The following is a 19,421-nucleotide window of genomic DNA, read 5'->3' on the forward strand; positions in this document are numbered from 1 at the left end:
TAACACGGTTATCACACAAGGCCATAGTCCATAATCCTTGTATCCTTAAAGTATAAAGTTCACAATCAATAAATGGAACTGGGCATTCCATTTTGAGTAAGACTGTTACACATCGAATCTTGGTGATCTACCTTGATCTAGTGAAGCGGTGACTTCAGGATTGATGTGTAGTGTGCTGAGAACCTAAGGCATTGAATGGACCAATGAGTTGTCTTTTCATAAAAATACTATACATTGAGAAAAGACAATAAACTCCTTAAAAGCTATTTAGACTTTGATTCTAAATCCTGAGAAGTTTGTGAACGCAGATGTAAAGTGATGATTACTTTGATATATATCATAGAGTGAGACCTATCGTCGGTCAATAGAAACTCAATATGTTGGGTAATCACAGATGATCTAGAGGTCTCTATATCCCTAAGTTCTTTGTGTTCTTGAAGAAAAGAAGAATTTCTTATTCGTTTTCGTGAAGAAAGAAGATCTTGTTCTTCATGTTCTTGAAGAAAAAAAGAATTTGTTCTTCAAGAAAGAATAAATTGTTCTTCGTATTCTTGAACAATAAAGAACATCTTCTTGGAGAAATAAAAAGATTTTTTCTCGAAGCCAGGAGTGGCCATTGATATCCAAGTAAGTGTTTTTCGTTCTTGAGATTTAATTCTAAATAGCAACAGTTCTTTAAATGTTCTTCATTGAGGATCGTGACATGGGAATTCGATTCATTCCATTGCGTAAATACTTTGATTTGCAATCCTATTTCCAACAATAGAGACCTCTAGATCTTCTCACCAATGATTGATAATAACCAAGAGAGTGTGGGCTCTTACTTGACTCTTCCAATCTTAAACTTTTGTTCATAAGTTAACACAAACAACTAGTAATTCGCTGAGAATTAACTATCAAGAGAACTTGATAGAATGAATTGAGTAATTTGAGAGCCTAGGCTCTTCTCTATTTATAGGTTTAGCAGGGAAGCAGAGAATTAGATTTAAGCAATGTGTCCTTGAACTCCACAGTGAAAACATAGGCCACGATTCTTAGTAAGACACAGTTCATGTGAAGAACAATCAAGCGATTTCACATCCAACACCCTAGATTGTTCAGCAATATGGAGTTCTTTTCTTTTCATCTCATTGTCCAAAGTTAATCTATCTATTTCTGAATTAACTCTGACTAACCCATCCATGATATGTTCATTGTCTAGATTAATAGTACAAAGTTTCTTGGACATCATATCATGGGATTCTAACAAAGCATTCAAAGAGTATGCAGGGTTGTCACAATCATGATTAAGACTATAATAGTTAGAGGAATTAAGAGATTTAGTAACACTAGCAAAAGAAGTAGAGGACAGATCAAAATCTTTTAAACAACCAAGGTCATCCGGAATATTCAAATACATGATTAAAAACAAAGAAGAGAGATTACGAACATGCTCAAGACACGAATCAAAACCTAGCGAACCCACTCTGCTACCAATTGAAAGATTGCTAGGATCGTGTTCTACATCTAATCGCCAAATAATAAAAGTATGGAACTAAGCCTTATAACAAAATAAAACATGCATAACAGAATTTAAAACAACATCACAAGCACAATACAAAGTTTGTTTACGAAGTGGAAAACCCTTTGAACACATCAAAGGTAAAAACCACTCCAAGGCAGCCAAACCCAGGAAATCACTAAATAAAGTTTCAGAGTTACAAACTATACGATACTCATTCCCTGGAGGACCTCTAGACTTAGTAAGAATAACAAGTTTCCCACCTTGTCTCCATCCTAACCATCTTCACCGAGTGCATTTCCTCACCGACCCTTCGGTAGACTTCTTTCTTCCAATAACCAAGGTAACAATCTTTGTGGAATGAACGAAGAGGCAACACACCAATCAAGAGCAAAGGACAGCCCGAAGCTTTTTCACATCCTTTATAGAACAAACACTCCTGAGACATAGCACTTGAAGAGAACTATTGAGACTGCACAAAAAAGAAAAAAAATCCTTCTGAAAAGCCTACAGTGAACAGTGATAGAAAAATCCTATTATATGGAAAATATTTTACCTCTCACATCCTAACAAGAGTCATTTCACGTTAAGACGGGATGAACAAAATAATAGATCTGAAAAATTCCCTTCTTAACGGGAAAGTTGTTCCGTCGTGAAGGGAAGAACAAATGACACCTTCTCATCATTTGTCCCGTCCTAACACACCATCTGACGAGAAAATAGGGAGCCCAACCTTGGTCCCGTTACATGTCTCATCCTGACGAGGAAACAATACTGTTAGCTTCAATCCCATTACATCCTCATCCTGACGCAACTCCTGACGAGAAAATAGTAGCTTCAGCTTCAATCCTGTTACATCCCCGTCCTAATGCAACTCCTAACGAGAAAACAGTAACTTCCCATTACATGTCCCATTCTGACGGGGTTCGTGATGGGAAAACAGTAGGTTCTTAGCTCAGTCCTGTTACATGTCCCATTCTGATGGGGTTCGTGATGGGAAAACAGTAAGTTCTTCCAAAAACCCCTGAAGACCTAAGTGCTATTCCCTAGAGTTTTAAACACAAAAGAATCACAAGAAATTTCATTGAATTAGGCCAAACTAAAACCTAACATTATGGACTAAGACCTTGTGTGATAATCGTGTTACTCACACCCATAACGATATTCAATGTCATCCTAGGACATTTCACATGCATAATAAATATGATGAACTTTTTGGTAATAAGCGTATAAAAGATATTTTATATGCCATATACTCAAATTAATTTAATTAGTGAATAAAACATATATACATTTCAAACATTTAATGCCAACATGGATATTAAATCACTAGTGCCACAACTTAGGGAGATCCAACATAAGTTCTTCTTCAGAGGCCCTATAGAGATCTTTGCAGCTTAAATGCCCTAATCTTTGGTGCCATAACTCAACTACATCAAGCTTGATTCTATGACAGCTCATAGAGGGATTTGGTCCAATTCCATAACAGTCGTCAAACATTCTCAAGCCACTCATAATCAAACCACCATTTTTCTCAAAGACATTGCACTCCTTTGAGAATTGAACAATGTGATCATCATCACAAATTTGATTGATACAGAGAAGATTTGCCTTGAGATCTTTGATGTATAGAACTTCTTGGAGTTTTAAAAACCCTTTGATTTCAACAGAACATTTCCCTCTGATTTGAGATTAATTGACATCTCCAAAGGTAACATTGCCACCGTTGCACTCATTGAAATGTGTAAACACAGGCTTATACCCCGATATTGTGTCTTGAGCAATCACTGTTGAGGTAACAATGACGGGAATCAAGACATCTTAAGGAAGTGTATGTACCGGAAGGGTGTCAATTCAAAGTACACCATTTTTTTTTTGGAAAAAAAAAAAATGCAAAGATTTAAACATTGATGAGGATTTCACGAAATTTTTAAAAATACCCGTACCTGAATCTTTGTAATTTTTTTTTTATAAGAAAAAACAATGAATCAAAATATTAAGCTACAAGAACGACTGGGCTAACTCGGGATCCAACCCATCCCGGGTGAGACTTTGAGTCTACTCTCCGAGTTATTCACCACTCGTCCTCACAGAAAAATCTTAACTGAAAGCTCCAAAAGGAGGGAAACCAACAACGGCTTATCTTTTGCTTCAAACTCTCTCTCTCTCTCTCTCACACACACAAATTTCAATGGAATACTCTTCTTCCAATTCCTATTTGGAAACTGACATTAAAATCGAAAATCTTGGATTACCAGAGACGGTAATCGGAAGCCAAGGCCTGAGAAAGCAGATTCTCAGGAGAGGAAATTCATGGCAGACTCCATTTCCTGGAGATGAAGTGGAAGGTAACGAAAGCAGTACACCACACAAATCCTTTTCCTTAATGGGTGGCCTCACGATTCTCCTTTTATCCACTTTATCTTTTTCATTTCTACTATTTTTTCACAAAACTGTTAGAACAAGTCAGTTTTAAATTTGTATGACATGTTCTGCTGGATTTACATCTAATGTATGTTGCCTTGTCCCCCCATCTGAAACATGTTTCTAACTCCACCATTGCTGATATGCTTAATAGCTGAGAAAACGAACTAAAAGAAAAAGACCCAAATGGTTTTGAGAATCTATCTGTCACTGTGTGACTAAATTTAGCACAAAAGTTGCAGAATTTTTGAGTTGATGTCCCATATGAAGGCTAATGGTGTTTGTTTCATGTTTCAGTTCATTTCAGCGGGTGCATTGAGGGTGGTGCATGTCTCTTTACGAGTCGCGATAAAGGAACTTCTTTTAGGTTCAAACTTGGCCAAAGTAAGTGGTATGCCACTCAAAGGAACTTATGTTGTTTCACTATGTTTATCTTAATTTACTTGGATGAGAAATTTTCAGAACTTTCCCTTTTGAGAGAATTCTATTATAACTATCCCTTTAATTTGCTGGAAGCATTAAAAAGTTGTGTACAATGTTTGCATGTTTTAGGGGTTGCATCTTCACAAAATTTTCCTTATATCAATTCTTGTTTCTATTATCATATTGCAGAATATGAAGTGAATACTAAAAGGTTAAATCTCAGTTTCATTTGACTTGGTGTTGGTAGTTTGTTTCTTGTTCACCTGATTTCTTTTTTCTTTTCTTTTTGGGTGTTTCTGTAAAATTTGGATATCAGATGAAGTTATAAAAGGATGGGATGAAGGAGTTGCCACCATGAAGAAGGGTGAGAGAGCAAGCTTTATAATACCGCCAAACTTAGCCTATGGGGAACTCGGCTCTCCACCCTTGATACCTCCAAATTCAACTCTCATTTTTGACATTGAAATGCTGTCTTGGACAACTATCAGAGACATAACTGGTGATGGAGGAATACTGAAGAAGATAACAAAGGAGGGTGAGGGATGGGCTACTCCCAGAGAAGCTGATGAAGTGTTAGGTATTATTGACAGTGCTGAAGAGTTCTTTTAAATGATTATAACAAAAAAAAAACAGTGAAAGTTTTATTGTATAAACCAACTAAACTAATGCTAAGTTTGGCTATTAACTCTGTAATTAAACCACTAGTTTCTGTTTACCTATATATGAAGCTTGTGAAAAATTTTGTGGCAAAAATTAGGAAAAATACAAAGATTGTCTTAATAATTTTATACAAGTTGAACCTGCAATAAGTTCAAATGCAACATTCTCATCTGCCAAGCCAACAAACAATATAGGAAATTAGAAGAAAAAAATGTAGATCATCCTTTTTTGTCCAGAAAGGTAATTATTGCAGAAAGCAAACTCGTGAAAAAAAAAAAAGTATTACAATTTTTAGTCCTCGGAGGGACATTCACTGACAGAAAATGAAAGTATGAAGGAATTAAAAAGAGAACTCTCACAATGAATTGAAGTGTTAAACTACTTGCTCATAAAAATAGGATCACAGCCCTGCATGATTAGAGTAACCTTTTTCTGTCTTTACAGTGAAGTATGAGGCTCGACTTGAGAATGGAAAGCTTGTCTCCAAATCTGATGAAGGCTTGGAGTTTAATGTAGGTGATGGTAAGTTGAACTTCATCTGTAATATGTTACAGAATTACACAACTTTTCACCAAAAACGTTGTTAAATGTTTTTTTTCTATTTTCGGGAACAGGTTGTTTTTGCCCTGCATTTAGCAAAACAGTGAAGACAATGAGAAGGGGTGAAAAAGCCGAGCTATTTGTGAAGTTCTCTTGTAAGTTAATGTACTTGTCTGCTTTCTTTTCTTCTCTCTACTATTTACAGAGAAGAAGATATATTAAACTTGAATCTCTCCTTTTCAGATGGCTTCAGACAAAATGAAAAAAGAGCAACAGACATCGATGATGGTGTTCCTTTTGATTCAAATTTAACCATCAAACTTGAGCTGGTGTCCTGGAAAAGTGTTGTTGATGTCACCAGAGACAAGAAGGTCCTCAAAAAGATCATGAAAGTTGGTGAAGGCTTTGACCGCCCTAATGAAGGATCCTTGGTGAAAGGTAATCTCACATATAAAACACACCATCTTTTGAAGCTTCCATTCTAGATAAAATAAAAAATAAAAAAATCCTGAGTTTTTTTGTACTTTTTTCTCAGTGATATACTTTGGTAAACTTAAAGATGGAACAGTATTTGAGAGGAAGGGATCAGATGAAGAACCATTTGAGTGCACAACAATGGAAGGTGCTTTGTGTTGCTACTTTTTGGAATGAGCATCAACTTCTGCATCTTTTTTAACCTTGTTACTTGTCCTACAAGTTTACAGGACAGATAAATGAAGGCTTGGACAGAGCAATCATGACTATGAAAAGGGGAGAACAAGCGGTGGTGACTGTCAGCATGGAACATTTGCATAGCAACGATGCTTCAGGAATTGCAAATGAAGATCTATTTTATGAAGTCCAGTTGATTGACTTCATCAAGGTTCTCTGTTCTTGTTGCTCATATATAACTTTCACTATATATAAACTCATTATTGACATGCTTAATGGTTAAAGCATTCTGAAATTCAAGGCTGATCTCAAACACGTTATATCTTCTATATAAATTATGGGAGAAATTTCACTTAACCTGCCTAAACTTTCATCGCTTTTGCAATCACCTCTTAAAGTACAAAAACCTTAATTTAGTGTATCAAACTTTATAAAGTTTACAATTTCAACTCTCTCGTTATGGTTTAGGGTTAAATCAGATTGCAAATGGGTAAAATGACATTTATACTCCTGTAAAATTTATAAAATTACCTTAATTGAGAATTTTGAACTTTAAGAATTAGATGCAAAAGTGATGAAAGTTCAGAAAGTTAAAAAGTAGATTGCAGGACCAACTCCAGTGTGTATTCTAACTACGACATTTCTTCTTATTCTGATGCATTTCTCATGTGTACAGGAGAAACCCTTTTGGAAGATGGATACTAAAGAGAAAATAGAAGCATGTGAGAGGAACAAAAATGATGGAAATGTGCTGTTTAAGGCAGGGAAGATCTTAAGTGCCTCTAGGAAATATGAGAAGGAAAGTTGGCATTTAGTTTAGAAGATGAACAATATTTTTGATATTATGATAATATTATCAAAAACTTAAAGTATCTGCTTAATTGCAGGCTGCAAAGTACGTGGAGTTTGATCACTCTTTCACTGATGCTGACAAATCCATTGCAAATGCCTTGTGGTTGTCATGTAATTTGAACAGAGCTGCTTGTAAACTTAAACTGGGGGAGTTTTTGGAAGCTTCAGGACTATGTACAAAGGTACTTGCTCCTTTTTCTGTCACCCTCCACGGCTTCAGCCATAAACGAGTTACGTTAGAATGTGATGTGGCTTTTAAAATCACCATTAAATTTGAGTTGGTCAGTATTAAATTTTGATCGATTGGTAAATTTAAAAGGCACATCACATTTGGTAGGACACAAAGAGGACTTTAGTCCTCCTTCTAACATTATCACTCATTGTAATACAGTTTATAATGCATCATTATATTCAAGATGTAGTCTTAACGGTCTTTATCGATTTTTTTTTCTGCTTCCGCTCTTTTTTCTTGCTCATTCATATATCCGATTATAAATTTATACAATTCTTTTTTTTTTTTTTTTTGGGCTTAATAATCAGTTATTGAAAATGCTTCAATTTGATTATATGTTTTATTTTTGTATTTTTTTGTTGGCTTTATACCAGGTTATAGAACATGATCCATTGAACGTGAAAGCTCTGTACAGAAGATCCCAAGCATACCTTAAAATATCTGAGCTAGAGAAAGCAGAGGCAGATATTAAGGCAGCTCTGACCATTGATCCAAATAATAGGTATGAGCCTTGTGACAAACATTTCTTCCTCCTCTTTATTTAGGGAGAGTTTGAACTTACACCTAAGAGAACATGTTAGAATATAAATTAAATAAGAGACTTCAAAAAACACCCTAAACTCCCACCTGTTTTGACACTACTCCCAAAGTTAAAAAAACTCTCAACTAAGGGTATCGAATTTTTAATTTCTTTCAATTACCTTTCGATTAGGATTCACCGTTAAATTTTGTCAAAATTTCCAAAATACCCTTTTTTAATAACAAAAAAAATACAAAGATGTTGCAAAAACATTGCAAAGGTGTTTTTTATATAAAAATAAAAAATAAACCCCTGAATTTTCAAAATTTTTATTTTATTTTTTTCTAATAAAAAATAAGAGTATTTTGGAATTTTGATAAAATTTAATGAGAAAATCCTAACAAAATGGGGTACTTTAAAGAAATTGAAAATTCAATTACCTTAATTGAGCATTTTTGAACTTCAACGAATACTTTTAAAATGCGTGAAAATTCAGTAGTGTTTTTATAAGTTTCTCTTAAATTAAATAATTAAATTTATTATTTTTTATTAAGTTAAACTTTTTAAATAAGTAGTGATTTATGGTATACTTTCACCGTGGTATCCTTGCTTATATTCTTTGGACAATATTTAATTCATATATTATTCCCTAATTAATAAATTCTGAATCAACAGAGATATGAATGCCGTGTACAAGGAGCTCAAAAATAAACAGAGAGAATATGGTAGATATGAAGCTGAGATTTTCGGCACCATGCTTTCCAGAATGGGATAGTTCTAGAAGCAAACCTTCTCAAAGTGATGCCGTATTGTACGGCATGTGGCCTTGTATTGTTGTATGAGTAATAATACTATACACATTCTCATTTTGTTAACCCTATTTTCTTACATTTATACGATTTTTAAGACAATCGTTAGATTTATGATGGATTTTTATTAAATTTTAATCCAATTATAATTTTAAAAGCTATTTATGAGTATAGTGCTAAATTTTGTCAAGATGATCATATAATTAGACCTGTTAATTTTGTTGGCCCAACACTTACGCTGAAAAGAATAAAATTCTCTTTATTTCATGGTCAAAATTTAAAGATTGTGTAAGTAACGACATATATGATGTCAATATTGACATGTCTTTTAAAAGTTTTAAATATTATGACATCATATTCACCATTATATACACGAACTTTAAATCTCAACAAAAAGAGAGACAAGTCTATAAGAGCTACCAAGGCTTGAGAGTTATTTGTGAATAGGGCTGTAAATGAGCCGGGCCGAGTCAAGCTTTGCCAATACTAGATCGGCTCATTACAGAGGCGAAATAATCGAGCCGGTCTCGAGCTCGAGCCAAGCTACAATACCAATGCCCAAACTCGGCTCATTGAAAACAACAATGGCTCAGGATCGAGCTTGGGCTCACTAGAATGAGGAATTCGGGCCGAGTCGAGTACTCGAGTGGCTTGACTCTGCCCGAGCTCGAAAATGATGGGTTAATTTCTTTTAAGTGTATTGAGCCCGAGCCCAAGCCCGAGCCCGGTTAATGGGCCTGCCGAGCCTTAAATGTGTGGCTCGGCCTGTTTATGGCTCATTTAATGGTCCATTTGTCGAGCCCGAGCCCGAGCTCGAGCCCGATTAAATGGGTCAAACAAGCCTCAAGTGTGTGGCCCAGCCCATTTAAGGCTCGTTAATGGATAAAAAAGAAGTAAAAATTCAAATTCAGTGGACAAAAACACAATTCATCATAGAAATTCAATATAATTGTATCATAGAAATTCAATATAATTGTATGAGTGTACCTACATCAGCAAACAGCCATATGACAAAATACAAGCAAATTGGAAATAAACATAATAGAGATTACAAAGCAAATTCTAAATGAACCTTTAATAGAGATTACAAGCTAAATGAAAATGAACCTATAACATAGATTACAAGCAAATTGAAAATAAACCAAAAACAGGGATTACAATCTAACACAAAATGAACCTATAATAGAGATTACAAGCAAACTCAAAATGGACCTAAAATAGAGATTACAAGGAAACTCAAAATGAACCTAAAATAGAGAATACAAGCAAACTCAAAATGAACCTATAATAAAGATTACAAGGAAATAAAAATGAACTTATAATAGAGATTACAAGGAAACTCAAAAATGAACTAATAATAGAGATTACAAGCAAACTCAAAATGAACATAAACAGCAAGATTACTTAAAACAAAATACATCACTTTTGGTTCCCAGTTGCAGACTTGCAGTTGCCACAAACTGGCTCTATGAGTCTCTGCATTCAATGATTTAAAATTAGTTACAAATTCAGAAAAAGAGAAGATTATAGACCAATAAGAAAAATACAACTAAATTACACAGCCTTAGTTGCCACGGTCCACACAGAGCCACTGCATTCAAAGAAAAAAAAATTGTTAGATGTTTTTAACTCCCTTGCATTTTGTCAAGGGAGAATTATCACTTAAGATTATGCAAATGGACATTTTAATGAATGTTCAAAAACCAGATATGAAAAATGCAAAAAACAATGGGAGGCAAGTATGAACACAGGTTGATGCATGATATAGGCTAATAATAGGTTACAAGCAAACTCAAAATAAACCTCTAATAAAGATTACACAATTAAAACAGGTTGTCCAAATGTCCAATATTCCAAGTTCCAACAAAGCTAGCAAAGGTATAAAAATTAAAACAGGTTATCCAAATGTCCAATATTCCAAGTTCCACCGAAGCTAGCAAAGGAATAGCAATTATTACAGAACATAACATCAAAATCTAATGTTGACATCCAAATTACATATTCAATAAGCAAAGGAAAGCAGTAAACAGATTCCCTCACAGAAATGAGAAAACAGCATTCATGGCAAATTTGACAATTCCACTTCCAACAATTTTTCCAAACACAAAAACAAAGTTAATAAAGTGAAATTACTAGTAAAAAACAGCTTAGAAAATGGAAATAAATCAAATAACAGAATCATAAAGAACTTGCATTCAATGATTTAAAACTATTTACATGAACAAGTTAATATAATCAAATTCATACAAAGATATAAGATTAGACCAATGAGAAATATGCACCTAAATTACACAGCCCTAGTTGCCATAAACCCACAAAGACAGTCACTACATTCAATGAAAAAAAAATTGTTAGAAGTATTTAACTCCCTTGCAACATGTCAAGGGAGAATTATCACTTAAGATTATGCAAAATTGCAAATGGACATTTTAATGATTGTTCAAAAACCAGATCTGCAAAAACAATGGGAGGGCAGAATGAACACAAATTGATGCATGATATAGGCTAAAAGATTACAAGCAAACTCAAAATGAACCTATTATAAAGATTACAAATTTACACATAAGAAAAACCAGTATATGCAATATAGATAAACTTAAAAACAACCAAATGAAACTGGAAAAGTTAATAAAGTAAATTACCTAAATTCCGAATCTCCATGCAGTTATAAGTTATAATTTATAATAAATCCAGCAAAGTATAACAATTAATACAAAACAACAGGTAATCCAAATGTCCAACATTCCAAGTTCCAACCAAGCCAACAAAGTATAACCATTAATACAGAACAACAGGAAATCCAAATGTCCAATATTCCAAGTTCCAACAAAGGCAGCAAAGTATAATAATTAATACAGAACATAACATCAAAATAAAATGTGACATTCAAATTACATATTTAATAAGCATAGGAAAACAGTAAACAAATTCAGTTTTTTCAGAGAATCCCTCACAGAAAATGAGAAAACAGCATTCACGGCACATTTGGCAATTCCACTTCCACCATTTTCTACAAACACAAACACAAAGTTAATAAGGTGAAATTATAAGTAACAAAGAGGTTGAAAAATTGAGATAAATAAAATAACAGAATCATAAAACTTACAGGTATTCTAGATTTTTTCTTAATGCCATGAAGTGCTCTAACCCAATCTGCACCACATAGGAGCATCTCAACAGTATCAATTGATAATGATGCTCTATGGGGTTCAATAACTCTACCACCCGCACTGAAAGATGATTCTGAAGCAACAGTACTGATTGGAATAGCCAATACATCCCGTGCCATCTTAGATAAGATGCGGTACTTTAAGGCATTGGATTTCCACCATCCCAAAGCATCAAAGTTTGCATCACTATCTTCACCATTCTCACTATCAGAAATGAATACATCTTCTTCAAGATATACATCCAAATCTGTTTTTATGGGCCAGATGATGTCATTGCTTCTAACATGTTGCCTAAAATGTGATCTGCCACCAGAAACTTCCTCTGTAACAGAGGCAATTGAAGTAGTAGCAGCACTGACTTCAGCAGCTGCTTGTTGTTGAATGATAGATGCATTATGGGCAGCAACATAAACCTCAAACAACTCTTTCAAAGTACTCAACACAGCCTTTATGTTATCACCATTCGTATCAAGTGGATAAATGATAGGAAAACAGAACCTAATCAACTTCATTTTGTATCTAGGATCCAACACAGCAGCTAAGGCCATCACCATATTAGATTCACCCCAATGCTTATCAAATTTATCACTCATCTTAGCTGACATTAATCTCATATATTCATTCCTATCCCCAGCCTTAATATCCACAATTTCTTTCATTCTCCACACCTCAGGTAGAAACAGATTGGATGTAGGGTAGTCACTTCCAGAGACAACATTGGTCACATCATTGAAAATAGCTAAAACTTGGTTCACATTCTCAACCTTTTCCCACTGTTCTGGAGTTACCACCCACAGAAAAGCTTGCTCTACTCTATGGTATCTAGGAAACACTTCCTTGAACCTAATTGCAGTCTTCAACATCAAGTAGGTGCTATTCCATCGGGTAGGAACATCTAAAACAAGTTTATTAGAACCCAAGTCCAAACGCTTTGCTATATCACTAAATGCAATCAACCGCCTCTCAGAAGCCATTATATATTTAATCCCCTGCCTAACAGAATCTATTATCTCCCCTATTTCTGAAAGCCCTGCTTGCACCAACAAATTGGTAATATGAGCACAACACCTAACATGAAACATAAGGCCCCCAATAGGCAAACTACCCCTCAACTCAAAATCATCTCTCAAAATGTCAATGGCAGCAGAATTAGCACTAGCATTATCAACAGTTATTGTAAGTACTTTATCCAAAATGCCCCATTCAATAAAACTGTTTCTTAAGGCTTCAGCAATAACAACACCTGAATGTGGAGGAGGTACATTACAAAAATTTAAAATCCTCTTTTGGAGTAGCCAATTAGAATCCACAAAATGGCAAGTAACCACCATATATGAAACCCTTTGTGAGGAGGTCCACATATCAGTAGTTATGTTTACCCTATCAATCCCACTTAGAAGTGTTTTCAACTTTTTCTTTTCAATGTTATAAGTGGCAATGCAATCACTTTTTACAGTGGCACGGCTAATTTTTTTCCAATATGGTGTGCAAGCCCTCATGAACTTGTTAAAAAGTTCATGCTCCATCAAATTAAAGGGATATTCATGTAGAAGTACCATATGGGCAGCAAGTTCTCTAACTTTCTTCTCATTAAAAGTAAAGTTTGTCAAAGTCCCTAAACCATCATTGTCATCACTAGGTTCAAAAGACAAAGTCTTTTGCTTCTTAACGCTTTCAACTCCCCAAACTTCACACAAGCAGCTAGATGCCTACTAAGGGTGGAGGTAGTACTAGATTTCCCTACAGAAAACAACCTCTTACACCAATTACACTGGGATTTTTTTACACCATTTATTTCAATAGAAGAAAAGTCATTCCAGACTTTGGAAGTCCTTTGCCTTTCCTTCCTTTGGAAGGCAACTGACCCACCTTCACCCCCAGCCCCAGCCCCAGCCCCAGCCCCAGCCCCATCCCCATCCCCATCCCCATCCCCAGGACCAACCCCATCCCTAGATACAACAACAGCAGGAGAAACCAGATTAATATGTTCATCTGATGTGCATTCAGTGCTAGCAGACACACCAGATCCAGGAGTAGGGTCAGCAGTGGGTGAATCATCACCCATATCAACATCATTGAGTTGAAATGTATTGTCCATGATAACTGTTAAAAATTTGTAAAATTAAAAAACTCAGATAAATAAAATAACATAATACATTAATGGAAAATAAAAAATCAACTAACAGAAACTACATTAACAAAATACATTATACATAACAGAATATAACAAACATTTACATCATTAACCAGAGAGCAAAAATCAAAGCATAAAGTGTTTAGATCATGAATTAATGAGATGGGCAAAAATTCATCACATTGAGAAATATGATAATAGAAATAGCAAACATTTTAAGATAACAGAAATATAGTTCTAACATGGCAAATAATTTTAATCTATTAATTTTAAAAAATCAGAATCATGGATAGACATAGCAAACATTTTAAGATAACAGAATCATAGTTTTGACATAGCAAAGAATTTTAATCAATTAATTTTTAAAAATCAGAATCATAGATAGACATAGCAAACATTTCAACATACCAGAATCATAATCTAACATAGCAATTCATGTTAAACAGATTTATAACGTAGCAATTAATGTTAACATAGCAACATATAACATAGCAATTCATGTATTTACAACATAGCAATTAATGAAAATAGACGGAACAATTTACTTTTAAAAAAAACCTGAACTTCAAGCAATTGAAACTGTTGCAGCTTGCAAATTCAGTGCTACCAGTACCAGACTCCCTGAAATGATGAAATTAGCAACATTAAACCAGAATGGAATAATAAACTAAAAATACTCGAAAAATATAAAAAGTTCGGATTAGGGTTCAGGAAAAAAAATATTCAACTTAAAGTTAAAGGCAGAAGAGGCTCTTCAGAAGTCAGAATGTTTTCTGGTTCGAATTTCGTTAGCAAGCAGCAAGTAAGAGCAGACAAATACAAACAACTCGAATAACATGCAAGCAAGTCTTGCATACATGATGCATCAGGTTCATACACTCGAGTATTATATAAGGGGGATGGATCATGGGGGTATTTGGGAATGAATAAAAAAATGGTAATCGAGTACTTGATAGCCCAGTACTCGATTTCCATTTCCATCACAGTCAGATCAAGAGCAATCATCTTTGTCTCTTCCACACCACAACCAAAAAAGTCACAGATCAGAGATTCAGAAGAACAGTTGAAAACTTGAAAAAACACAAATAATCAAATATAAACAATGTAAATAAGATAATAAAATCAGAATTAGGCGGCGAGATTGGACGGGCTAGGAGAACTTTTTTAGTTCACAGTAGCAGTGATTCACGCGATTGATCAAAAGCCTTTGGAAGGCAAAACTTCTACGAGTGGCTCGAAAGCCGTTAGATGGATATCGGATGATCCATCAACGGCTCGATTGAGGATCTGAAACGAACGAGGTGTAGGTAGGGGGTTGAGAAGGATTTATTGCGAGCATTCAAGTATTCAACCAACCACGAATCCACGATGGGATACGCATTGAATGCTCCCTCTCTTCTCAAGCTTCAATCGTTTCTGCCTCTCTGGTTAGCCTAGTTACTAGTTTGTCTAGCTGGTTAGGGTTCTAAGTGAAATGGAGACATGGAGAAATGAGAATGGAGAGAAGAAAGCAAGCGACTGAGTCACTGACGGACAAAGCGTGAGAGGTAGATGATTTTTAGGTTAGTTTTTTCTCAAACAAGTCCCAGCCGTTGGATCTGATTTCAATTTTAGTAATGAATGGTTGGATTTGATCCAATCTTTGTCAATTTTTCCTAGCATGCCGCGTGTCCCACTTATGCGTTTATAAGTTTTTAATCCAATACGGCCGTGTCTAATAAATTCTCATGTAACCCTTTCAGATAGTCCGTCGATTATATAGATCAAATTAGTGATTTTATTTGAGTTGTTCGATCAATTAATCCTAGCAAGCTTACTGTGGCCTGCGAAACACTAGATTACTCTGAGGTTAGGCGAGGTATCCAGCTGTCGTCCATTAGAGTGATCTAACGGCTGGAGTTTAATCGCCAAAAATTGGACGGTTGAAATACAAGTCAAACGTGTCAGTCTTGATTGTCGTGCTTGCGTGAAGAAACGAGTCTGGAAATTAATCCACTGCGTGCATGAGTTGGTCAATCCGGTGCAACCTACACTCAATATTTCATCTTGACCGTTTCATTATTTTTTGATTTTTTGATTTATTTTAGAACGTTGGATTAGTGAGCTCATCAGAGAAATGGGAGCACCAGATAACTTTCACGGGTAGGCATGCGTTACAGCTGGCTTCCATTTTCTTAATCCAACGGTTCACCTTTAATCTCCAAAAAATGGACGGCTGGAAATAAATATTGCAAATCGAGGCCCGTCAGTCTCGTTCACTGTGCATTGCGTGCAAAAAGAGAATGCCGGAAGTGATTCTCTGCTGCGTTAATTAATTGAATCCGGTTTCATTTGTGAAAAATAATTTTTTTTGACCGTTGATTTTGATCTTAAAGTTTTCATTTAATTTATGACCGTTAGATTAATAAGCTCATGGTGTTATGCGGAACACCAGATACATATCTCTGCGGGGGTGGTATACAGCTGTCGTCCACTTTGCAGATCGAACGGCTATGGAATAATGCCAATTAATCGAATGGATAATATTAATCTAGGTAAAATTTCAAATATTTTCAAAATTCAAAAAAACTGAATTATCCCGTGTGCACAATTATATGTGAGCTCTCCTCTCCGTTTTCCCATAAATGATCTAAACCGTAGATCTTTAATAAAATTTCAATCAATTCAACGACAGCCGTTTATTTAAGTTAACAAGTTCTTCGTTTAGTACCCTAAAAAAACTCTAAACGTCTGTTTGGTTTTTTTTTTTCTTTTTTTAAAAAAAAAAAAAAAAAAAAAACGTGTGGTGTAAGTTGTAAATTGTGTTTGGTAGGATTAATTTTATAGTTTATACTTTATAGGAATTATAGCATTATATTTATTGGCATTTATTTTGCAATACCATTAGACATTAGTTAACAGATTAAAACAATATTTAAAAGGTAAAAACTTAAATACTACTTAATACATTTTATTGCATTTAAGTAGTACCATATAATTTAATTTTTTAAATAGCTTATTAATTGGACATTAAACCTAATACCTATAAATTATTATTATTATTATTAAATTTATAAATAGCTTATTAAATCTTAATTAATTAACTGTACATACATTGAACCTATGATTATGATGATTGCTATTATTATTATTTTTAACTAATTAACTGGATATTAGACATTAAACCTAATACCTATAAATTATTATTATTATTAAATCTATAAATAGCTTATTAAATCTTAATTAATTAACTGTACATACATTGAACCTATGATTATGATGATTGCTATTATTATTATTTTTAACTAATTAATTGGACATTAGAAATTAAACCTAATATCTATAAATTATTATTATTATTAAATCTATAAATAGCTTATTAAATCTTAATTAATTAACTGTACATACATTGAACCTATGAATATGATGATTGCTATTATTATTATTTTTAACTAATTGATTGGATATTAGACATCAAACCTAATACCTATAAATTATTATTATTATTAAATCTATAAATAGCTTATTAAATCTTAATTAATTAATTGTACACACATTAAACCTATGAATATGATGATTACTATTATTATTATTTTTAACTAAGTAATTGGACATTGGACATTAAACCTAATACCTATAAATTATTATTATTATTAAATCTATAAATAGTTTATTAAATCTTAATTAATTAATTGTACACACATTGAACCTATGAATATGATGATTACTATTATTATTATTTTTAACTAAATCATTGGACATTGGACATTAAACCTATAAATAATAACATTGTCTATACTCTATACAATGTTAGTTAACTTAGTTGTACACTTATAGTATAAGTTATACTATACCCTTATATATTAATTAATTAATTGTACACACATTGAACCTATGAATATGATGATTACTATTATTATTATTTTCAACTAATTAATTGGACATTAAACCTATAAATAATAACATATTCCATATAATGTTAGTTATACTATAACCTAGTTAATTGTATACATATTGAAGCTATCAAGCTATGATTATTATTGATTAATAACATGGTTAATTTTTTTCTTTTAGTGACATTGCCGTGTGGGTTGGGTCGGGTCAGATGATAAAACGGGTCGAACTCACGAGCCATAAACGAGTCGAGCGAGCCGGGCAATTATCTAATTAAACGAGTCGATCTCACGATCCCTAACCGAGTCGAGCGAGCCGGGCGATTATCTAGTTAAACGAGTCGAGCTCACGATCCCTAAACGAGCTCGGGCGAGCCTTTGGATCCCGAGTTAAACGAGTCGAACTCACGAGCCCCCGTTGAGCTTAATCGAGCGAGTCGGGTATGTGTCATTAGCTAATCGAGCGAGTTTCAACAGTAACGAGCGAGTTTTTATAGTGTCGAGCTCGAGTTCGAGTCGAGCTTAGTAGAGCGAGTAGCGAGCGAGCTGTCGAGTGTGTCGGCTCATTTACAGCCCTATTTGTGAAGGGCGGGCTTTGACCCGTAACCTACTTATTATTTCTTTCTTTATTATATGCATAATCACATTTTGATCAAAACCCAACCCAAACCATTCTAACTCCTGGTCACATATATTAGCCCATGTAGGCTAAAGGCCAAGCTCCAACCCTTCAAGCCATGGAAGAGAAGAATTTGGCTCTAGGCCTTGGCACTCCCAACAGCACGTGCATAATGGTGGTGAAGAGTAGGGTTGTAAATGAACAAAGCTATCCATGAGCCCACTCGGGCTCAGCTTAATAAAGCTTGGCTCTTGCGCGACTCGATTATTAAATTACCCGTTCATAGATACAAAACTAAAGTCGATTATTAAATTATACATATCCGTATAAAACTTAGCTCGCTCGTTTAAAGTTCACGAATATACTCGTATAAGGGCTCGGCTCACTTATTAGCATGGCTCGTATATATTTACATATATACATATTAATTAATAAATATAGATATATGTACTAATTAATAAAAATAACTTATATAGTAATAGTATATTACTTATTAAGTAACAATTTAACAATAGTCATTGTGATTTTATATAGTACATGTAATATATTATATGTATAGCTTGAGTATTAATTATTTTTAGGGGAAAGTCCACATACCCCTCCTAAAACTACCACCAAATTGGCAATGTCCCTCCAAACTTTCAATTGTAATGTCCCCCCCAAACTACAAAAAATTGTCAATGTTCCCCCCAATGACGAAACTACCCTTAGAAAAAAAAAAACAAAAACAAAAAATACTAAAACTTCTAAAAAAAACCTTAAAAAAAAAAAAATTCCAAAGAGTGGAACATTTAAAATTAAAAACAAATCATTTTTATAAGAAAAAAAATTAAAAAATAGAAGAATTCAAATTTCAATAAGGCTTCTAAAAGTTTATACGGATCGTGTTTTACCTCTTATAACCAAAATATTCAACAATAAAAACTAACCCATCTCATCAAGCACAAAAAACATGTACGGTGAAAAAAATAAAAATAAATAAACAAACAAAACCACAACACATATTTTGTTTAC

The 19,421-nt window shown here is 34.0% G+C and overlaps 1 protein-coding gene across 1 annotated transcript; it reads left to right on the forward strand.

Annotated features, from left to right (window-relative positions):
• Positions 1 to 3,656: 3,656 nt before the first annotated feature.
• Positions 3,657 to 8,722, forward strand: LOC132161886 (70 kDa peptidyl-prolyl isomerase). Its single transcript, XM_088511231.1, has 12 exons — positions 3,657 to 3,849; positions 4,223 to 4,309; positions 4,665 to 4,925; positions 5,453 to 5,530; positions 5,623 to 5,703; positions 5,792 to 5,986; positions 6,084 to 6,170; positions 6,253 to 6,410; positions 6,876 to 7,013; positions 7,087 to 7,233; positions 7,658 to 7,785; positions 8,479 to 8,722. Exons 1-12 carry the CDS (start codon positions 3,693 to 3,695, stop codon positions 8,576 to 8,578), a joined length of 1,617 nt encoding a protein of 538 aa, XP_088367357.1. The 5' UTR covers positions 3,657 to 3,692; the 3' UTR covers positions 8,579 to 8,722.
• The last annotated feature ends 10,699 nt before the right edge of the window (positions 8,723 to 19,421 follow it).

This window comes from Corylus avellana, chromosome 10, assembly GCF_965113065.1.
Source record: "Corylus avellana chromosome 10, dhCorAvel1.hap1.2, whole genome shotgun sequence".
NCBI lineage: Eukaryota > Viridiplantae > Streptophyta > Magnoliopsida > Fagales > Betulaceae > Corylus > Corylus avellana.